Source organism: Eurosta solidaginis, chromosome 2 (assembly GCF_040869045.1).
Source record: "Eurosta solidaginis isolate ZX-2024a chromosome 2, ASM4086904v1, whole genome shotgun sequence".
NCBI classification, from domain to species: Eukaryota; Metazoa; Arthropoda; class Insecta; order Diptera; family Tephritidae; genus Eurosta; species Eurosta solidaginis.
Window position 1 is genome coordinate 307,751,868 of NC_090320.1, and position 25,209 is coordinate 307,777,076.

General features: G+C 38.3%; 1 protein-coding gene across 1 annotated transcript in view; it reads left to right on the forward strand.

Moving 5' to 3' along the window:
• The first annotated feature begins 9,469 nt into the window (after window positions 1-9,469).
• LOC137241423 (short-chain dehydrogenase/reductase family 16C member 6) overlaps window positions 9,470-25,209 on the forward strand; it is a 37,332-nt gene continuing 21,592 nt past the window's right edge. Inside the window, exon 1 of the mRNA XM_067769010.1 lies at window positions 9,470-10,078. Within this exon, the coding sequence (XP_067625111.1) occupies window positions 9,926-10,078 (153 nt within the window). The 5' untranslated portion in view covers window positions 9,470-9,925. The remainder of the gene's footprint in view (window positions 10,079-25,209) is intronic.

Sequence of the window (25,209 nt, forward strand, 5' to 3'; positions counted from 1 at the left end):
TTTACCTATAACCAAAAGCAGCTCCTTATCTCCAGCCATGTTAGCACAGAACAAAATTGTGAGTATTTCCTTTGATAATTTACCGCCCACGCATTTTTCGGATTTAAGAGCGAGGGTTTTGTCAGGTAAGGTGCGAAAGAAAAGCCCACTTTCGTCTGCGTTGTAAATGTCTAGAGGCTTGTAACCGGTCACTAGCGATGGCAGTTTTGTCCCAAACTGTTCGACACCATCCTGGTTTACATCTGCAGCTTCATCAGATACGCATTTGAAAGCAACATTATTCCTTATTCGCCATTTGTTTAACCATCCATCTGAAGCACTAAAATTAGGTACACCCAGTTTGCCTGCAATTTCCATCAGAATGTTTTGACTTCTAGCCTTAGCGAACCAATTAAAACACATCTTGTCTCTTTCAGAGCCGCCTTCTTTAAGAAAACTTCGCTTTTGATGAACATTAACTCCAGACTCCCATTTAGAAAGAATTGTTTCTTTATTTTTATTGACTTCAGTAGCTTGTGTTTTGCCAATATTGAACCTTTCAAAGCAAAATAAACGTGTACCTACTACCATTAAATTTTGGGCTCACTATACTTTACCTTTTACAAAGCTTGCTTGTGATATTTTTGAATTTTGTCCGTTTATGAGAAATTTTTTTATGAAAATGGTTTGAAATAGACTGTCCGTTTATTAGGATGATATTTGTATGAAAAAATGAATGAAAAACCGAAGGCAAAATGAATTACAAGAAGATTAAGTCAGCGCACGGTATGGGTTAACTTAATAAAGACCCCACTCCTCTCCTTATGCTGCCTGCTATTCGACGTAGTATAGCTAGCTGGTCGTAAAAGAAGCAGCAACTTTGAAAAGATCACTTTCGATATCTCGGATGATTGTTAGGAGTGACGAGAGCTCTTTTGCAATTCGAAAGGTCTTAAAATTGAAGTAAAAAGGTGCAGCCTATAGCTTCAGGAAATGTTACAAACGGATTTAGGGGCTTAGGATACTCACGCGGTAGGCATACCTGTCGTACGGAGCGACTAAAATCACCAAACCTAGGGTTTAACGCGGTCATATCAAATTGTTCTCGAGAGGATCGGTTTATTACCTTAATGTAGCTAGTTTCCGGAGCATAATTCATTAAGGGATGAATGAAGTTGGGAATTAATATGAACGAGATGCTGGTGAACTTGATCACGGATGGGTCCAGACTGAAGGGCAGGATTGGGGGTGGAGTATTCTGCCATTAGCTCGGTGTTAGCCGAAAATTGAAATGCCCGATCACAGCAGCGTCGTCCACGTTAGGCTGATCTCTTGGCCTGGGCGAACTGAATGTGTCCGTCAGTGGAGATTTTGCAGGGCTGCTATAATTACTCATAAGCCTACAATACTTTTTGCCGTGTCGGTTTATCAGCATCAAATCGGCGGATTCATTATAAGTCGCTAGTCTTATAACTCCATCCTATAATAACTACTAAGTAGCGAACCAGTATAGGGGTGATATTCTGTCGACCCACAGATCCTAGGAGGTTGGCGTCGTATGTAGAAGTTCACTCACGGTGTTACAGACACTTGCTGTTACAGATACTTGCTGTTCAAACTGTAATTTTTATATTTCATAGCAATCCATGTCAATAATATTGAGAAAGCAGTTTTGCCTTTGATTTTTAATTCATTGGGAAATTTTTCTTGTTTAAACTATAATTTTTTGAAGCGCTAAAATAATTTAAATAAAAATTGCTGTCAAACATATAGTATTGATTTTTTCCCAACATACTTCAAAAAATTATATATTATTAATTATATCGTTTTATTAATTTCAATATACGCGGCGCAAGTTGTGAATCTTAAAAATGTTTCGTACACCTCCGAAAACAAATGGCCAAAGCTGTACTCTCTGCAATCATGGCGATACTGACGAGATGGTCCAATGCGACGTGTGTGATGCCTGGAATCACTACAACTGCGCCGAAGTGACTTCTGAAGTCGAAACCCATCTTTGGAAGTGCATTAAATGCAGGGAGAGTGAGGAAGTAAAGTCAGCCCGAAGTGTAAGGACAACAAAAACGGCTGTAGCGAACTCAAAATCAAGTTCGAATCGACGGAAAATAAACAACAAATACAACGCTTGGAGTTAGAGGGCGCAGAACGTGAAAAACAGTATCACGAGAAGAGAATGCAATTGCTAATAGAAGTTGCAGTTTCAGAAGGAAAAGGCAGCTGCAGTGAACCCGCATCGAGAACAAAGGCATGGGTTGCGCAAGTTCAACCTCAGAAAGAAGCACCACAGCCACTCCAACCGTTTACCAATGTACAACTTGCAATACGCCAAAGCTTTGCAAAGGAGCTTCCAATCTTCACAGGAAAACCGGAAGAATGACCGCTTTTCTACAGCTCGTATCAAGAAAGCAATAAGTTATGTAATTTTAGTGATGCTGAAAATCTTTTATGACTCCAGAAATGTCTCAGATGAAAAGCGTTGGAAGTGGTAAGCTCTCTTCTTATAATCCCAAAAAATGTCACTGAGGTAATACGAACTTTGAAAATGATGTTTGGTCGCCCGGAAATTATCATCTACGATTTGTTGAGTAAACTTCGGTCCGAAGTACCACCAAGAGCTGACAAATTAGACACGCTTGTATCTTACGCAGTTACTGTCCGAAACCTGTGTTCAACAATTGAAGCATCTGGATTAGAGTCCCACATGAAAAATCCCCTACTACTTCAGGAGATGGTTGATAAGCTGCCTCCTCAAATAAAAATGAATTGGGCATTGTACAGTATAAACGAAGAAGCCGATATTTGTTCATTCTCAAAATGGCTACTAAACGTCTCGGAAGCTGTTGTTAAAGTTAGTCCAGGTATTTTTAAAGTTAGCGGAAGTCTGCATACCCACGAAAGGGAGAATTTGAAGCCAACCTGCAGTATTTGTAATGGGAACCATATAGCAACGAATTGTGTGAAGTTCAACGCAATGACGCTTTCAGAGAGGTGGGACCAGGTGAAGCAGAAGAAGTTGTGTAGAATTTGTTTGCAGAAGCATGGAAATTTTCGCTGCTCTGAGATAAAATGCAGTATTAATGGCTGCGAAGCAAGGCATCACAAGCTCCTGCATAATTTTGCAACCAAATCTATAGTTGTTACCGCTCATTCCAATCAGTTAAGTGGAAATAAAACATATTTTAAAATAGTTCCGGTTACACTATATAATATCAACCGAAACGTTGATACTTTTACCTTTCTAGACGACGGATCTAACGTTACTCTCCTGGAGGGAAATTTATGCGAAAAATTAGATCTTAAAGGGGAACCGAAAAATGTGTGCCTGAAATGGACATCGGATACTACCCGCAATGAAGATGGTTCTAAATTAGTAAACCTGCAAATTTCACAGCTACATCCGAATGCCAAGAAGTATGATATTTTAAACGCCCACACTGTCAAAAACTTAGCACTTCCAGTACAAAGTGTCACAAAGGAAGATTTGTCATGCTATTTCCATTTGAGGGATATACCTTTGGAGTTTTACGAAAATGCCGTGCCACAAATTCTTATTGGGTTCAACAATGGATATTTATGCAACAATGAGCCGTTTGCATCTAAAACTCGACTTGGTTGGGTAATTCATGGAGGAAATGAAACCACAAACAACACCAGGGGTTTCCATAAAATCGAAGAATGCGATTGTGAATCCGAATTAAAAAGGTTCCATGAAATTGTTTCCAGTTACCTTTCACTCGAAAATATAGGCAAAGCAGTCGATCTCAAGTCACCCGAAGATGAACGTGCAAATAAAATTTTACAATCAACGACAAGGAGAATAGGAAGTCGTTTTGAGACAGGTTTGTTATGGCGAGATAATATACCTACAGTTCCACACAGTTATCCTGCGGCTTTGAACGCTTAACTTGTTTAGAGAGAAAGTCTGATCCGGAGCATATACCTTTATAAATCAGCAAATACTTTCTTTAGTTGAAAAGGGATATGCGCGAAAACTTTCTCCAGATGAAGTTTTTGAAAATAGTGGAATTATATGGTATCTGCCTATTTTCACAGTAATTAATCCGAACAAACCTGGGAAAGTTCGACTTGTTTGGGATGCAGCTGCTAAAGTTCGTGGAACTTCTCTGAATTCCATGCTGCTTAAGGGTCCAGACTTGTTGACTCCGCTTTTATCTGTACTTTTCTGTTTTCGAACTTTTAAATTCGTTATAAGTGCTGACATAAAAGAAATGTTTCACCTGGTGCGGGTTCTAAAATCTGACCAAAACGCACAACGATTCATTTGGAGAAACAACGAGGTTCAAAGAAAGCCTGACGTATATGTAATGCAAGTGATGACGTTTGGCGCAGCCTGCTCTCCAACATCGGCACAATATGTTAAAAACAAAAACGCATTAGAGTTTGCAGGTGAGTTTCCGAGAGCCGCAGACTCGATCATGCACCATCATTACGTAGATGATTTATTAGACGGCGCGGATACTGAGGAAGATGCGATTCGGTTAGCAAAGGAAGTTAGATTTATCCATAAAGAAGTCGGTTTCTTCATACGAAATTGGAAATCCAACTCTAGAGCTGTATTAAAAAGTCTTGGAGAGATAGAAGAAGAAACTCCTGTATCCATCAAGGATCAGTCATCTACAATGGGAAACGAAAAAATCCTGGGTATGTGGTCGTCTACTGAGAGTGATGTATTCACTTATTGCTTAAAATTGTATCGAGCGGATGGGGATATTCTCAATGGGCTTAAAAACCGACCAAGACAAATGTCTTACGTACTCTGATGTCTTTATTCGATCCGCTAGGTTTCCTCTCACACTACGTTATTTATCTTAAGATTATATTACAAGAAGTCTGGAGAGCAACTGAAGGTTGGTTAAATGAAATTAGCGAAGAAGTGTTTAGGAAGTGGCTTATTTGGTTGAAGCTACTACCCGACATAGAAAAAGTTAAAATTCCAAGATGTTACCTAACAAACTCAGAGTCAGATATTCAACTGCACATATTCGTAGATGCCAGTGAATTGGCATATGCAGCTGTTGGATTTTTTCGTATAAACTCATCCTCTGGACTGAATGTATGCCTTGTGTTTGCTAAAGCAAAGGTCGCTCCAAAACAACCAGTTTCCATCCCTCGTCTTGAGCTGATGGCCGCAGTACTAGGAGTTCGAATAGGTGATATGATTTGCAAGCAGCACAATCTGCAGGTAAACAGCAGAACGTTTTGGTCAGACTCCAATACCGTCCTTTCTTGGCTACGATCAAATCCTCGAAACTTCAAACAATTTGTAATGTACCGTATTGGTGAAATCCTCGAAGGAAGTAAGCTTTCAGAATGGCGATATGTGCCTACTAAGCTTAACGTTGCAGATGATGCTACAAAATGGAAGAAACCTTTCCAGTTTGATTTGAAAAGTAGGTGGTTTGCAGGACCAGATTTCTTGTGGCAAGCGGAATTTGCGTGGCCTCAAAGAATCACGAACAGTATGGAAACCAAGGAGGAATTAAGACCACATATAGCATTTGTTCACGTTATGGAAAATTTCGACAATAATTGTCTGGACTTGAACAAATTTTCAAGCTGGAATCGCCTTTTACGAGTTACTGCTACTATTTTCATGTTTGGTCTTAAGCTAAAGAAGAGGATAGCCCTAAAGATGAACAAGGATTACGACATGCCAAATAAAAGTTTAATATTAGCAATGGCAGAAAATTACATATATCGAAAAATGCAATTTAGTACTTTTAAGGATGAAATTGCTACTCTGAAACAAAAAAAAAAAAAAAACGCAATATTCAAAAAGCTAGTCCTATTTTCAAGTGTTCGCCATATTTAGATGAAAATAATGTACTCCGTATAAAAGGTAGAATCGATTTAGCGCTGACTATACCCGAAAACTCGAAGCGACCTATTATTTTGCCAAAAAACAATTATGGAACGACTCTTATAATTCGCCATTTTCATGAAGATCTGCGTCATATGCACCATGATACCTGCTTAAATAAAATCCGACAAAAATTCTACATACCGCGTTTACGATTGGAACTTAAAAGAGTGCGTAGGCTTTGTCAGTTTTGCAGAAATATAGCATCTATACCAGCGGTTCCAGAAATGGCTACACTACCACGGTGCCGACTATCCACATTCGCACGTCCATTCTCTTATGTTGGTGTTGACTACTTTGGACCGATGCAAGTCAAGGTGGCTCGCCATCAAGAAAAACGATGGGGTGTCTTATTCACTTGCCTCACTGTGAGGGCAATTCACATCGAGATCGCAAGAGATATGACAACAAGCACCTGCATAATGGTAATTCAAAATTTCATTGCGAGAAGAGGTATACCGATCGAGATTTATTGCGAAAATGGTACAAACTTTCATGGCGCTGAAACTGAATTAAAGAAAGCAGTTTGTGAATTGGATTTTGAACTGATAGCTGAAAAGTTTGTTACAGCATCAACAACATGGCATTTTAATCCACCACCAGCACCACATATGGGTGGAAGCTGGGAGCGTTTAATACAATCCGTGAAGACTTGTTGTTGTTGTACTTTACAACATCATGCCAAATCATATTTTTAGAGGCGATACTTTGTATTCTGCGCTTCTAGAATGTGAGCGTATTATAAATTCCACCACTGACTTACGTAGATTTGGAAAACACAGAAGATGAAGTCTTAACTCCAAATCATTTCTTGCTTGGATCTTCCAGCGGTAGTAAACCCTTGGGCAAATTTTCTGAGACCGATTGCAACTTGCGAAAGAACTGGCGAAAGGTACAATACTTTGCTGATATTTTCTGGAAGCGTTGGTTCAAGAATATTTACCAACTTTAACACGTCGAAGTAAATGGTTTCAAAAGGTTGACCCAATTAAAATTGATGATGTTGTCATTATAGTAGATCCGAATTTGCCTCGAAATAATTGGCCAAAGGGGATCGTTCAATCTGTAATGCAAGCAGCAGATGGAAATGTTAGATGTGCTACCGTAAAAACAAAATATGGAATATTTAAGCGGCCTGTAACCAAATTAGCAAAGTTAGATGTGGCTGGTTAAAATCCGTGAAATTTTAACGGGGGAGAGGATGTTACAGACACTTTCTGTTAAAGATACTTGCTGTTCAAACTGTAATTTTTATATTTCATAGCAATCCATGTCAATAATATTGAGAAAGCAGTTTTGCCTTTGATTTTTAATTCATTGGGAAAATTTTCTTGTTTAAACTATAATTTTTTGAAGCGCTAAAATAATTTAAATAAAAATTGCTATCAAACATATAGTATTGATTTTTTCCCAACACACGGAGAAAAAAATATAATGGCCGTTCATGTGGGAATGACCAGAGATATTCTTTTGGGATCCTTGGTGATGTAATAAAAATATCTTTGAGAACTTAAGGATTGCTTTGGCAGCTAGCAGCTTGCTGTACAATGGTGTGATGATACACTTTACATGTCAAACTGCGTTAGGCGCTATAATGAGCATCTGCCACGTAAAACCACATTCCATTGAAAACATAACAAGATCCAGGAGATACGACGTACCGATAAAGTAAATATGACCAATGAAAGTGGTCAAGCAAACGAACGCAGGCTTGCTTTCGGATTCGTGGTAGTTGAAAGAGGAGCGCGTGTAATGCACATGTTAAAAAAGTCGTGTCTGCCAACTTCAACGCCAGAGAAAAAACGTATATTTGGCCGCAAATCCGGAAGGTTCAGCCCCTACAAAAATACCTCCTGCAATGAATTGAGACTAATTGACTTTGCCTGCGACCGATACATATTTTATAATCCTGTCTTACCTTTCGGTTGAAAAAAATAAAAAAATATTGGTATAGGTGGAAGACATGTTTGGATATTTGGATGTGCGCAACCCAAATTGGCATCCAACTCGCGACAGCAAAAGGCAGATTACCTGGAAAAGGAAATGAGAAGACCAACTTGTAAAAAAATTTTTAGAAAGTGAACTATGATAATTATTATAAACATTTTACCTTCATGTTTTAACGAAAATATTCAAATTTCTAAAATTTTGTTTAGTAAACAAAATAATTTTATCACGAATTTGAATGATAGAAAAATCAACACAAAATAGAATTGGAAAAAAAGTGATTTATGTATGTTTGTTTAATGGTGTGTTCAGTTTATACTTATATTTAAGAATTCATGAGCTTAACACCGGCTTATAATAATTGAATTTCAATTATTATGTTTTCTAAGAGAAACTGAAAAGAAAGAAACATTTACTGGCATATTGCGATGGAACCATTTCGAAAACCGCCAACGTAATCATCATCAGGCAAGTTTGTAATGTTATCAAAAAAAAGTGATGCCTTTGCATACTTGTGGAGGAAAACTGCTTTGTATGGTTTTTACTAAACTTTTTCCTCTGAATAAAAAAGTAGTTTTGTAAAGAGGCAAATTGAGTTTCAGACTTGGAGTTCAAGATGGCGGAATAGAGAGAGAAGCTGCCGACGTCCGTCACCTTGTAATTGCATCATTCCTTTATCAATAGGCCGATAAAGCAAAAACAATTCGAAAATTAAAATCATTGTAGATAAAACAAGTGTGATATCTTATCCGTGAACTGCCTGACAGGATGTTCAATATGGCTACTTTTAAGCTTTTTGAACATTTAAACATTTAATTTTTAATATTGTTGTTTTTATTCTTTTAATACAAAAAAATGTCATAGTACATATTATATAAAATTTCGTACATGTATTGTTATTTGCACTTAAATATAAACAATTTTGAGCAGCACTGACCATGAGAATAAGTGGTAAGCGTGGACAATAACGAGCTTAACTATTGCACTTTCAGAATATTTTTTGAATGCAGAAACTTTTCGTCCAACTTTTTAGTTCAGTTCATCTTTGTTTAGAGTAGAAGTGTTAATTAATGGTGAAAATCCATCTGAACTTCAGCAGAATGTGAAAATTTAACTGTTTGCACTTTCGTTATGCACGAACACATCAGCATATTCGTAATAAACATACAAACAAAGAAGCACGCCTTATGCAGCATCACCAAAATTACGATTTTCTTAAATATAATTAGTTGAAATAAAAGAGTCAAATGGTAATACAGTCAAAACTTCATAAACCCGACCATGCTGAACCAAGCCGAGCCGCTCCATTTGAGTGGGGTTTGAGGAGATTAATAAGCGTAAGTCAAACGTACAGTTTTTGCAAGATTTATATCAAATTACAATCACTTTTTTTAAACTTACAAACAGACATATGTACACATGTACATACATTTTTACATGCAGCATATGCATATACATATGTATGTATGTACATTCATATAGAAGCTTCGAAATAATAATAAACATCCGACCATTGTTGCGGCCGGCACAGTTTGTTCGCTTTACTAAGCTTTTTGTTAAAATAATAATAAGTTACATTTGGCCTAGCCATGTTTGAGTTTCAAGACAAATTTACGCTTCAGTCGTCGTCGAGACTTGGAAGCCAATGGACTTTCTTATTGTGAATATAAAGCGTTAAATATTGTCATACTCGGCACGATCGTGTACAATTCAGCGAAGCTCGCTATTAAAGACAAATAAAGAAATTTATTTTACTTTCAAATCACGCTTTGCGACGAAAAATATTCGCAATCTTCACATAGGCATAGTTGCATACAGTCATAGATTTTATATTTTTAAAAAGTGTAACGGCAAATTAAGAGAAAAAAAAATAAACAAACATTTTCTAGCCTAACTATCAAAACTACATAGTTAAATATTTTTATAGTATAAAAACATATTTGGATTAATAAAGAAAAAACAAGATTCCGCGTTTCTGGCGTTCTAATTGATAAAGTTAATTACGCTCCACTGTGTTGAAGCTACAACAACTTTGCCAGGCTGATTGATTTAAAAAATCTGTGAATGTCTATTGAATATTTGTGAATCACAACAACAATGCCGTCTGCACTCGTTCTTCATATGGAGAATCCTCTATACGCAGCTTGGCAATTTTTCTGGGATGTTTTAGTATTTTTAATAAAAGCGATTTATTATATCATGGAGTCCTTGTATTACACATTGCTGCCGGACCGTTTTAGAAGAATGAAGGTGAGTATGTATGCATGTTGAATTATATGTAAATGTGAATACATACATACATACATGCACACATCCATATGCATTGACCCAAATCATCGAGCCGAAACGAAAGAATTAAGGCACGAACTTGTTACACCAACTTAGATTAGTGAAAAAAAAAAAAATAATTACAAGGCGCGATAAACCTCCGTGGAGATTTAAGCCGAGCTTCTCTTCCAATTTGAGTACATTTAAATTTTTCCTACAATTGGCGGGATGGAACCAACATGTTTTATGACGTTTCCGAACAACATTACACATTTTTTTGTTTTTCTACATTGAACCCATACCTAACGGCCGGCGAGTACGCTAGCACCAAACTTTGCTTAATTTGCCTGAAATGTTTTATGATGGCGAAATAAGGTTCCGACTTTGACCAAACTTGTCAAAATAATGACTTATTATTTTCAACTTAACGTTTAGCTCGAATAAACAAGCTTTCAGTTTTTCCTTAACCGACTTTTATTTCCACAATTGAATAAGATTTTTAACTTAGTTCTAAAACTTATTTGATATAATAAAAAATTAGTCATCGTTAACTTTTTGTTAAATATTTTAGTACGCATCAGAAATAAAGTAATTGGTATTATAAATGCAAGCCAAATGTAAAAAACCGTTTATGCAAATTAATGAGTTTTGATTCATGTAAGAAAAATATTTCACAATCACTTAAAGCCCGTCACATAAGTAGTTTATCATATAGATGCGTTTAACTCAATCTTGTGCATTATGAGCAGATTACACATATTTTTAGGAAGAATGACAGATTGAGCGCCACTGGCGTCATCTGACATAGATAAGTAGCCAACTTCCAACTTTTGCTGTAAGCAAAGCATAAGAAGAAGAATTTGACATTTGCTTTGGCTAATTATTTTCCCACTCATTGGTAACTTTTCTAACATTTTTCACAGTTAAGAACAGCAATTTAATAGATGAATAGGACACAAAATATGTTAGAAAGTATATTTATTTTATAGCGAAAATGTTTATATCAGTGATTCGCAAAATTTTGTATGTGAATGGGCAAGGTGAAATGAAGTTTAATTGCCAAGTCCGAAGGTCCTTTATATTTACAAACGCAACATCTGCGTTATTGTAGCGATGTAGCTGGAATGCATAAGATTGTGTTGAACGCCTCTATATGAAAAACTTAATTGTGTCTTGGCCATTACTAGATGCTTGGACGTTTTTCAACTGAAAATCATATTTGAAGAGATGGAAATTTAGTCCAAAATGAACGTACCTTTTTTCCAACATTCTATGCACGTAGATAAACAGCGCACATATACAAACATACCTAAATATAATTAATTTTAACTAAATAGAATCGGGCTCTCAAATGTGAGCATATCAAAATAAAAATTTGTTTTAATTAGTCTCGCACAAATGCTTTCTTTAACTAAAATGAGACGAATACGCAAATAGACAAAACAAATTTACGCGGGAAATTTATTTGAATCATATTAACTTATTAGTACTAATTATCCAAAATAAGCGTAGTAATAAAACAAAACTCAATTTTAGATTTAAAAAATATTTCGCCATAATAAAAATCGAAAGTACATTTGAGTTTGTTCATTAGAGCTAATCATAACCCAGATATTCATACCGACACTTCTACTTATCAGGAAAAAAAAAAGAAATAACTAAATTTGTAACTACCTTAAACCACAAAAAAAAACTTAAGTCCATATAAATACCTACATACATACAAACTGGATAATCATTCATTCATTCATTAATCAGTAAAAGCCCCGTTACATAAGTAGTTTTTCATATAGATGCGTTTAACGCAATCTTATGCATAATCAGTAGAATGCATGTATTTTTATGGAAACGGCAGATTGAGCGACACTGGCACCATCTGACATGCAAAAGTAGCCAACTTCCAAATTTTGTTGCGAGCAAAGCAGAAGAAGAAGAATTCGATATTTTCTTTGTCTAAGGGTGCTTTCACACTGCAAGTGAAATTATATTTCCCACTTATGGGCACTTTTCTAACATTTCTCACAGTTAGAAATTGCATTTTAAGAAAATAATAGAAGACAATATGTTGGCAAGTATTTTTCTAGTATAGTTACAATGGTTATAATAGTGCTTCGCGAAGTTTTGTATGTGAGCCACAATGAAGTTTTTCATGTAGATGAGTACAAAGCAATCTTATGCATGACAGAAACATAGCCATAATCACGCAATATGTTGCGTTTGTAAATATAACGGATCTTCAGACCTTGCAATTGAAGTTTATTTCACCTTGCCCATTCATATACAAAATTTCGTGAAACACTGTTATAAACATTCTCACTATACAAGAAAAATTCTTGCTAACATATTTTGTGTCCTATTCATCTGTTAAATTACAGTTTTAGAAAGTAACAACAAGTGGGAAAAATAACTTACAAAATGTGAAAGCACCCTTAGCTAAAGCAAATGTCGAGTTGGAATTTGGCTACTTTTTCATGTCAGATGACGCCAGTGTCGCTCAATCTGGCGTTATTCATAAAAATACGTGCAATCTACTCATTTTGCAAAAGATTGCGTAAACGCATCTATATGAAAAAGTGCTCATGTGACGGGGATTTAAGCTTAACGGTACTTTGCCCAATGTTGCACAAACTTAATGGCCCGTAATCATAGTCGAACTACAATAAAGTTTTATTGATTTAAACATGGTTCTAAATTAGTCATCATTTTAAATCGTTCGGTTTCGGTTCTATAAAACTAAACGGCTTCAACGGTTACGGCCGATTAAAACATTTGAGTTTTGCACAATTTTGGCATTCACATCTGTTTTAATGCAAACAACGTTTCTTAATGACGTTCTTAGTATAAACCGCAACAGCATCATAAAAGCAAAGTTTTGTAAAATGTCCGTCAATTTCTATTTCATTCAATTTGAAAACTATTTTTTCTTTCGAGCTACAAATGTTTACTTATAGTATATTTTTGTAAACGGTAACTAGTTATTACATTTTGTGCCTTCATTTATAAGGTTGAGGGTAGCATTTTGCGGATATCACTTCTCTAACATGATGCCTCAGGAAAAACTATTCACCATGAATACGAGTGTATGAATCACCTTGTTGCTTTCTTCGCTTTAAGACGACCAAATTCGCTTTTAACTACTTTTCAGTTATGTTGTGAAATTCAAATAATTTATAAAAATGAAATAAAGTAAATGTTCTTTCCTTTAACAATAGATTGAGCTTTCCATTTTAAATTGACATCTGATAAAAAAAAAAAAAACAGTGGTGGAGTGAGGGAAGGGGGGAGTTGGGCCTCTTGCCCCGTGCGCTACTCACAGGGGGGAGCCAAATGGTCCGCAAAGCAGAACTTCTTGGATAATTTATATTTTTATTATAACTGATTTCTGGAAAAAATGTTCTATACTAAAAATATGCATGATATATCCGGAACACTTGCGACAGGTTGTGGAATAATTGAAAGCATATATGTTTTCTTCTCACGCTCAACGTTACGATGGGAATTATTAAAAAATGCTTTAACAAAAACTGTCAAACGTGAATCTGAAACACGATGGAGCGCCAGAATACAAGCGGTTAGTGTTATCGTCGATGGGCTAGAGAATGTAGTAGAAAATATACTGCAAAATATACTAAATTTCTCGCGTTATGAAGTGTTCTCGATCGTCTCCAACAAGAAATACGTACAAGATTTACACGACCAAATGACCTTAATTTTAGATTTGGATTTCTCTTAGACGTTGGAAATTTGTTAAACAAGGATAATAACGACTTAGAAAGAAATTGTAAGAACTTGGGTGAATTTTATAATACAGATTTCGATGGAACAGAACTTTTTATCGAAATATGTGACTTCGCAGTAGAAAACAAATTTAACCTAAAACTCCGTTAGAATAACTTACTTTTATAATGTCGTATGGAGAAGACGTTTTTCCAAACTTGCGAGTGGCACTTCAAATACTCTTGACTATCTCAGTATCGATTGTTAGCTGCGAACGTTCATTCAGCAAATTAAATCTGATTTTCACATATTTACGATCAACGATGGGCAAGGTTGCCTAAGTGTCCTAACAGCACATATATATTAGTTTTACTAATGTTATTTACTTCTAGATGATATCTTCAGCATACGGGGGGCTCCAAACAAATATGTTACCCCGCGCGCAAGAAAACCTCACTACGCCACTGAGAAAACAACAAATTTCGACAAAACATTTGCTAATAACTTTTAAATAGTATTAAATGATAACTATCCGCCACCGGATTATGGTTCCTTGGATCAAAACGCGCATTGAGGTACTCCTTTTTGTGGTGTTTTAATAGTTCTTGTGAAGTAAAGAACAGGATGACCTTTTAAAACTTCTGAAATATCTTCAAGCGCCAATCAATGCCTTTTTTCATTGGGATACCCTGCCCATGCTTATTTTAGCTGAAAACTGTGTTTAATATGACTATGACAGACCAATATTTAAAATGCCATTTTTAATTTAGGCAATATTTTAACTTCACAGTATTTTAGTCAGTGACTATGATAATTTAACATTGCACCAACTGCAAAAGTTCGCAAAATTACCATGACAAGTGTCGGTATTGAATGCAATATGAACATATGTAAATATGTATGTATGTATGTATGTATGTATGTCGGCTGCAACTTTTCTTACAATACCTTCGTTCGACACTTTAGAGCACAAAAAAACAATGGAAAACCACAAAGATAGGTTTATTAATAACAAACAAATTTATATATTTGGGCAATTCACAACTCGCTATCATAATCATCTAAAATTTTAAGATTTGAGTTGCTTCCATGGTTTCCAATATAAAATTTCATTAAAGCATAGTACATACGGCGAATGAGAGACCTTGTGAATTACCTATGTAATTGATTTATGTTGTTAAACCCCTCCATATGTACGTCGTATTGCACTTTTATCGACGATATTTATATTTTATTAAGAAGTCTAAAAAAAAAATTTAAAACCAACAAAGTGAAACTTATCAAAAGACACTACAATTTTAATAACCGCAGGTGTACGTTGGAACAATCCTCGTCTTCCAATGCATATGTACAATTATTTAGGTATTTACTACGAGGAGATGCAATTTGCGAAAGACTGTCAGTGAAGTCGTAAATAGCAACATACATTTTTCGGGATACCGAAGTATGAGAATTTCGGGACCTATATGATTTTTGTGTTACAGCAACCGAAAAAAACCTGGCGAAGTACAAACTAGGTTGGTTGTTTTTAACAGTATACATTTTTTTTATTGTAGTTTGTAATTTTACCAATATATTCCTCCTTGCACAACAATTTTGAAAATAAAATTATTTTACAGTGTCAGCAGAGTATGATATATGTAATTAAATATTTTGGAATACAGTTTGTACAATTATTCTAGTACTGAAACCGCATTAAGGATAAGAGAGATGTCAAATTAAAGACGATAAATTGTAGTATCGATATTTCAGAGTACTACAATAACAATCTTAAATTGGCCCAATTTCAGACAAATTTTTTTTTTTTTGTATTTTCAAATAAATAAATCATAAGGTGAGATTTTCGAATAACGCATCACCAAGAGCTTCGACCTTGTCAAAAAAGGCGCCATGTGCTAAAACAATTCAACTTTTTATACTCAGTTGAGCAGAGCTCAGATCGCTATTTAAAATGAACGATATCGGACTATAACCACGCCCACTTTTTCGATATCGAATATTTAGAAAATTCGAAAAAGTGCGATAATTCATTACCAAAGACGGATAAAGAGATGAAACTTGGTAGGTGATTTGAACTTGTGACGCAGAATAGAAAAATAGTAAAATTTTGGACAATGGGCGTGGCACCGCCCACTTTTAAAAGAAGGTAATTTAGAAGTTTTGCAACCTGTAATTTGGCAGGAACGTTACTCCTATTACTATATGTATGCTTAATAAAAATTTGCAAAATCGGAAAACGACCACGCCCACTTTAAAAAAAAATGTTTTTAAGTCAAATTAAAAAAAAAAGTTAATATCTTTACAGTATATAAGTAAATTATGTCAACATTCAACTCCAGTAATGATATGGTGCAACAAAATACAAAAATAAAAGAAATTTTCAAAACGGGCGTGGCTCCGCCCATTTTCATTTAATTTGTCTAGGATACTTTTGTGCCATAAGTCGAACAAAAATTTACCAATCCTTATGAAATTTGGTAGGGACTTAGATTCTAGGACCTGTTTTCTGTGAAAAGGGCGAAATCGGTTGAAGCCACGCCCAGTTTTTATACACAGTCGACCGTCTGTCCTTCCGCTCGGCCTTTAACACGATAACTTGAGCAAAGATCGATATATCTTTACTAAACTCAGGTCACGTACTTATCTGAACTCACTTTGTATTGGTATAAAAAATGGCCGAAATCCGACTATGACCACGCCCACTTTTTCGATATCGAAAATTACGAAAAATGATTAAAAAAATGCCATAATTCTATACCAAATACGAAAAAAGGGATGAAACATGGTAAGGTAATTGGATTGTTTTATTGACGCGAAATATAACTTTAGAAAAAACTTTATAAAATGGGTGTGACACCTACCATATTAAGTAAAAGAAAATGAAAAAGCTCTGCAGGGCGAAATCAAAAGCCGTTGGAATCTTGGCAGGAATACTGTTCGTGGTATTACATATATAAATAAATTAGCGGTACCCGACAGATGATGGTCTGGGTCACCCTGGTCCACATTTTGGCCGTTATCTCGAAAACGCCTTCACATATACAACTACCACCATTCGCTTTTAAAACCCTCATTAATACCTTTAATTTGATACCCATATTGTACAAACGCATTCTAGAGTCACCCCTGGTCCACCTTTATAACGATATCCCGAAAGGCGTCCACCTATAGAACTAAGGCCCACTCCCTTTTAAAATACTCATTAACACCTTTCAATTGATACCCATATTGTGAAAACGCATTCTAGAGTCACCCCTGGTCCACCTTTATGGCGATATCTCGAAAAGGCTTCCACCTATAGAACTAGGGCCCACTCCCTTTTAAAATACTCATTAACACCTTTCATTTGATACCCATATCGTACAAACAAATACTAGAGTTACCCCTGGTCCACCTTTATGGTGATATCTCGAAAAGGCGTCCACCTATAGAACTAGGGCCCACTCCCTTTTAAAATACTCATTAACACCTTTCAATTGATACCCATATTGTGAAAACGCATTCTAGAGTCACCCCTGGTCCACCTTTATGGCGATATCTCGAAAAGGCTTCCACCTATAGAACTAGGGCCCACTCCCTTTTAAAATACTCATTAACACCTTTCATTTGATACCCATATCGTACAAACAAATACTAGAGTTACCCCTGGTCCACCTTTATGGTGATATCTCGAAAAGGCGTCCACCTATAGAACTAGGGCCCACTCCCTTTTAAAATACTCATTAACACCTTTCATTTGATACCCATATCGTACAAACAAATTCTAGAGTCAGCCCTGGTCCACCTTTATGGCGATATCCCTAAATGGCGTACACCTATAGAACTATGGCCCACTCCCTCTTAAAATACTCTTTAATACCTTCCATTTGACACACATGTCATACAAACACATTCTAGGGTTACCCTAGATTCATTTTTCCACATGGTGATTTTCCCTTATTTTGTCTCCAGAGCTCTCAACTGAGTATGTTATGTTCGGTTACACCCCTTAGCCTTCCTTACTTGTTTTTTTTTTTCAAATTGTGTACAAGAAACTTTGCGTGGTAAGACTCCACATAAACCAACTTTGAACTCATATTTCAAAAGGAGCAAAGCCTTCTATGTGAATCCAACCTTAATAATAATAATTACTTCTATATATAATGCAAAAAAAAAACACCATTCAATCAAAGTATTATGGGGACTTTTCGCTTTATGTTTAAAACATTATTCTATATTGAATTACGGTTAAACAAAACAATGCCTACATGTCAGTCGCGTCAGATATACATATATGTATATACATATCCTACATTTAGGTACTTCAATAGTGTCACAACTCAAAAACGACTATTTTTGAGCTATTAATATTAAAACGTACTCAAATTCATGATCGATAATGTATACACAAACCTTTATGATCCGCTAAAAATTGAGCATATATGTATACTTACATATGTAGTGTGAGGACCCCAAAGTCGAGGTCTTTGTATCCTCACAACATACAAATACACAAAGTAAGGGAATCAGCTAGGAGTAGAAATAGAATTTTTACTAAATAAATACTTTTGTAACGTTTTATAAGAATAAACAGGGTTATTCTTTTAGAAGGACCGGTAGGAATTTCTACTTTCAGGAACCCTGGACGGACTGAGGTTAACCCCGGCAAAGTCAAAGGAAAAGTCCGTCACATTTTGGCGCCCGAGCAGGATTTAAGATATACTTTCAGAGCATCAGAAACGAAGAGGGAAACAAGATTCACACACTTCTGGGTTAATACGACGAGGATATAAAGCATAACAATGGTAAAGGTATCGTGGATATACTATCTCACTCGAGAGGATCTGGTAGCCTACAGCACGGAATTTGGGCTAGAGGATGGCGGAACGGTTGACGAACTAAGAAAACGATTGGCGACATTCATCCAAGAGGAGAAGGATAACGATAATTTACAGAATCGATTCACAGAGTTGGCGATTCGGCATGCGCGGTTAACAAATCCACAAGCATCAAAGACAAGCAGCGAACTAAATTCACCAAGAAATGATAGGCAGGCAAATGGTGCACCCAATCAATTGGAGGTCGGACAACCACCGGTACATTTTATTCAGCAACCTGGTACGTACGCAACGACAAATTATATTCAACAGCCTGGCACATATGCAACGACCATGGACAGAGTAAGGAAGTGGGGATTAAAGTACGATGGAGGCAAAGATCCCCTAGGATTCATCGAAAGAGTGGAGGAGCTAGCAGATGGGTATGAAATCAACCGCAACACAATTCCAAAAGCGCTGCCGGAGTTATTGAAGGACAAAGCATTGGTATGGTACAGGAATAACAACCGGCATTGGCAGGAGTGGGACGCCTTCAAGAAGGACTTCCTGAAGTTCTTTCTAAGCCCCCGATACTTAGAGCAATTGGAAGATGAAATTCGAATGCGCGTACAACGACAAGGTGAGCTATTTAAAGATTACGTCTTAGTATTACAAGGACTCATGCGTCACGCGGGCTACACCGAGGAGCAGAAACTAACCCGCATCTACAGAAACTCGCGCAGAGAGTACCAACTATATATAAAGCGAAGCGAGGTCAGCAATCTTGAGGAGCTGGTAAGTTTAGCTCAAGACTATGAAAATATTACTCCTGACAGGGAACCAATGCGACCAACCACAAGGCCATTCATACCACGGCGTCAAGAAAGTCAGTACCAGTGTCTCCAGGCAGAACAAAGACAGGAGGAGCGAGTAGAAGTCCAACAACAGCAGAGGTCAGAGCCACAACAAGAATATGTAGATACAAGAACGGCCTGCAGACGATGCGGACGAGGCGGTCACTTTTCATACGGGTGCCGAGGCATAAGAAGAGAATTTTGCTGGACATGGGGTAAGATAGGCGTGCTCACGCGTGATTGTTGTAGGAAGCCACAGGAAACGACCAGAGACCACATTGGAACCGAGGGATGGGGTCTCCGGAAGTGCAACCTCGGAGAGATTAGACATGTTCAAATACACAAAGCGCCGAATACCGGTAACAACGTATGTGAACGGATAAGAAGCGGTAGCAGCGATTGACACGGGAGCGACGAGGAGCTTTATAAGTGATGCAATGGCGAGAAGATTAAAAACTGGCAAATTCATGGAGGTAAAGACACGAGTAAGAATGGGCGACGGCAGAGCAATACTAGTCAAAGAAGCGGTAGATGCAGAATTAAGAATGGGTGATAAAGTACAGAGGAACGAGATGCTAATCTTACCGGGACTGGGCGATGAGGTGGTAATTGGCACGGACTATCTGGCGAAGGTAAACTTTGAGATGAGATGTGGTGGTCAAGAAATAACGTTGAGAGTAGACGAACGGAAGCAAGAGGTAGTGACATGCACAACTATGGTCGAAACAAATAGCGAAGATTTCAAGGAACACAACCCAATGGCGGCGATTGCAACTAACAAGACAGAAGATGCGGTGAGTAAATTTCTGAGCCAAGAATTACAGGTATTTGCAAAGATGTCAGGAGTATCCAACGTGGCCACACACAAAATAGTTATGAGGGACGACCGTCCAATTAAGCAAAGGTACTATCCGAAGAATCCGAAAATGCAAGAAATTATCAACAAGGAAGTCGACGAGCTGATCGAAAAAGGTTGCATCGAACCATGGAATAGCCCGCACAGCGCACCCATAGTTTTGGCAAAGAAGAAAAATGGCAAATGGAGACTCTGCGTAGACTACCGTCAACTAAACGCAAGATCAGTACCAGACGCATACCCTTTACCACGTATACAACATATCTTGGACAAATTAAGAAGCGCAAGATTTATCAGTAGCTTGGACTTGAAAAATGGATATTGGCAAATCCTTATGGAAGCAAACAGCAAGCAATACACCGCATTCACAGTACCTGGGCGTGGACTATACCAATGGAGGGTAATGCAATTTGGTTTGCACTCAGCCCCAGCAACTTTCCAGAGAGCACTTGATCGTGACATAGGACCAGAATTGGAACCATACGCGTTTGCATATCTTGACGATATTATCATTACAAGCAAAACATTGGAAGAGCACATTGCACATTTAACAGAAGTATTTCGAAGGCTGCATAGAGCGAACCTGAAGATAAACCCGGAAAAATGTGAGTTTTTTAAGAAAAGGTTAAAATATCTAGGTCATGTCGTTAGCGAGGAAGGCATCCATACCGACCCAGACAAGATAGCAGACATCAAAGAACTGGAACCACCGAAGAATATACGAGAGTTACGACGTTTTCTAGGAGTTGTGTCATGGTATAGAAGATTCGTGCCGGATTTTTCACAAGTGTCACACCCGCTAACATCGATGCTTAAGAAAGGTAGTAAGTAGAGGTGGTCTGAAGAGCATCAATTAGCATTCGAAGCACTTAAGGCAGCACTGACGCATGCACCGGTACTCGCTTGTCCAGATTTCTCAAGGAAGTTTAGTTTACAGACTGATGCAAGTGATTTTGGTCTTGGTGCAGTACTTACGCAAGGTTCAGGCGACGAAGAGCGAGTAATAGCATACGCAAGCCGCAGGTTAAACAAGGCAGAGATGAACTACTCACCGACAGAAAAGGAGTGTTTGGCAATAATCTGGGCAATACGAAAGATGAGGCCATACGTAGAAGGATACACGTTTACAGTAATAACAGATCACCTAGCGTTGAAATGGTTGAATGCGATAGAGAGTCCGACGGGTCGGATTGCGAGATGGGCGCTGGAACTACAGCAATACTCATTTGACGTACAGTATCGAAAAGGAAAGTTGAACGTTGTGGCAGATGCATTATCAAGGCAACCGATGGACGAGCAGTTGGGTACGTTGACCATGGATGACGGAAAAGGCGAGTGTAAGTGGCTTAAAGCAAAGATGGAAGATGTAAGAAAGGCCCTGGAGAAATTCCCAGAGTACGTTATCGAGGATGGAAAATTGTACAGACGCATAGGAAGTCAGGTGGATGGCGAAGATGCAGTGCCATGGAATCTATGTGTGCCGACTCCACAGAGACGCAGAGTGCTAGAGGAGATTCACGACACACCGAGCGCAGGGCATATGGGCATCCGAAAATTGATAGCAAGAGCAACAACACGTTATTACTGGCCAGGAATGTTCAGGGATATAAGGAAGTACGTACAGCAGTGTCACACATGTCAAATATATAAACCGAGTCAACAGCCAGCCGCGGGTAAGATGCTAACGAAAATTTCAGAGGAGCCTTGGGCAACAGTCTGTGCAGACTTTGTTGGTCCAATGCCCCGATCGAAGAATGGCAACACGATGGCACTAGTATTCTTAAACAAATTTTCAAAATGGATAGAGGTAATACCAATCAGAAATGCAACGACAGAATGTTTAATAAGAGGATTTCGAGAGAGGATTTTGGAACGGTTCGGCGTCCCAAAAGTATTTATTATGGACAACGGAGCACAGTTTATCAGCAGACGTTTTAAGAGATTTTTAGAGGAACTTGGCGTGAAACACCAATTAACGGCACCGTACACACCGCAGGAGAACCCGACGGAGAGGGCAAACAGGAACATCAAGAGGATGATAGCATAATTTACGGGAAAAGAGCAGAAGACATGGGATGAGTTGTTACCAGAGATAACGCTGGCATTGAATACAAGTGTATGTGAATCGACAGGTTACAGTCCAGCATACCTTGTACAAGGGAGGGAACCGATAATCCCCAACAGCCTTTACGATGAGCAGACATTTGGTACAGGTGAGAAATTAGCGAACCCAGGAGAGAAGTCAACGAGGATGAAAGAAATATTCGAGATGGTACGACGGAAGCAAGAGACAGCATCTATGGAGCAAGCGAAGTATTATAACTTAAGACGAAGGCAATGGCGGCCGGCGATAGGCGACCTAGTGCTGGTAAAGGAACATCAGCTGTCAAAAGCGGCGAATAACTTTGCAGCCAAACTAGCGCCCAGGTACAGTGGACCTCACCGGGTAAAGAACTTTGTGTCCCCAGTGATCGTAGAACTAGACAAAGTCATCAGAGGAAGGAGGAGGACAGCCCACCTAAGTGAGCTGAAAGCCTACCACGCAGCCGATGCCGCCGACAACAACGAATCCAGGAGGCAAAGTCATAAACAGAGATACAAGAGGACGCTAGCGAAGATCAAACCGCGTCAACATCGTCAAATCAAACAGCAAACAACAATCCCGAGGAACAACAACAAAGAAAAAAACAGCGAGGTAGCCATTTGCGGTACGCTCACACGAGTCAGCGAAGAGACCGAGAGACAACACGGGGAGAACCAAGGTACAAGTCAACAGCTGATGGCATACAGAGACGGTCAAGTACAAAACATTGCGGAGAATCAGGTACGAATATTTCCAGAAAATAAATTACAGATCACCAGAGAACCGGCGCATGGATCAAGATTACACCTGGGAAGGCAGTTCGCTATGGCAGCCTTAAACGAACACACACCTCGAGACAACTGCGGAGTTACAGATTATTTTATAAGATTCTACTTCAATCCGGATGAAATCGGTAGTAACGGACACGCCCAACCGAGACAGTGTCAAATCATACACGAAGAAATTACATATCAAGAAGTACTCGGAAGTCGAATGAACCATTAAAAGCTCGGTAAATTTTAACCACAATTACATAAACATCCCATAAACATACCCTTTAACTATGCGCATGATATACCACGTTTTTTTTTTTAAATCCACCATACATGGTGGGAACACCCTAAGGAAAATCCACCAGTTTTCATTTAAAGTACAGGCTGGCATCATACATACCACCAACTGGAAGGGCAGCGACGAACAACAACATAGTTACAAAACCTAATTTGGTAAGAAGGATTGAGTGATACCCGCTGCCAGGAAAAGTACCGTCTAACGCGTCAGGAGGAAAACATATATAAACCGGGCCGCGGCAGGTCAAACCTCAAAGTATCGTAAAGCGAGTAGCAATGAGTACGCCAAATTCTTCCAACTTTTCTGAAGACCAGAGTGAAGGGTGCGAGTGGGCCCCATTGAGAATACGGCTACAGCGAACGACACCAGCTGCCACATACGAGGAGGGAAGTGGCGATGACAGCACCGAGGATTACAGGTCCGAGTCCGAGGAGTGGGCCATCGTTCGGGACCCTACCCCGATCCCCATTTCCTCAGAGAGCGAGGACGAAGGCGACAACGAACCACCGCCAAAACAGCAGGGCGAGTTTTCGATACGCCAGGAAGACGAGGAGACTAAGGGCCGAGGGTTCGTGGAGTACACTCGGCGCGTCAATCTCAGAATGCGCATATATAACGCGCATGTCGAAACCGAACCCCCGGCCAAGCAGAGGATCATGGAGGCGATATGCGAACAGCCTCAACGATGACAACGACGACATCAACAAATTAAGCCGTCTGTCCAGCGGGGTCAACGGCAGCCTCAACGACAAAAACAGCGACATATTGAACTTGATGGCCAGCGACGGCAGCGACGACGAAGCAGCATGGGCGAACACCACTTCCGCGTACGGATCACGCGCACCGACCTGGTGACGGTGGGCCTCATTGCGGCAGGTGAGGGGGGAGTGTGAGGACCCCAAAGTCGAGGACTTTGTATCCTCACAACATAAACATATCCATACATTTGTCTAAAGAATATACGTTTTGAAATAACTGGAAACTTATAATAATATTTGAATTTATCACTTATACATTTTATATGAAATATGCATATGTATACCTTTATGAATTATGCCCTAAATACATATATTCTGTTGTACATTGAATTGATAATTATTAAAATGAAGAACAAATTAGACCTGCGCACTTTTGCACACAAGCAAAATATTTACATTTTCGCAAACATAAACTTTGAATATAGGATCACCCTAACATGCATTCAATATTTGGAAGGTAGATACGCACAAAACATAAAAATGCAGCGGTCGATCAATCCTTTGCACACTCAAAATCCAATGTACCCAGTACAAATACAACATACATAATAACTTAAGTGAACGGAGATCAGCAGCAAGTCGTCAAAATAAGCGCCGCTACTAATTGAAATTTTGCTATACATATTTACGCACTAGCATACAACACACCAACGCACGCCATACAACAGAAGGCAGAAGCATTGGGCAAAGCAAAACACAACATTAGAATCAGGTGACCACAAACAAATATACAAACACACAATATATAAACCAAAGCCTGGAAAGCACGGTATGAGAAAGTACAAAGGCATTGTATTCAATAAGGAGCATTATGGTGCATGGAAATTCATGGGAAGGAAATATTTACCGGAATAACAGTTGTTTTATATTGTTAATACTATTAGTTGAAAGTTGTTATTATAAAATAACCGTTTGCCTGCGGGCCAAAATTAGTATATAAGGGCGACGAGTTCGCATTGAAATTCAGAGATTAGGAGA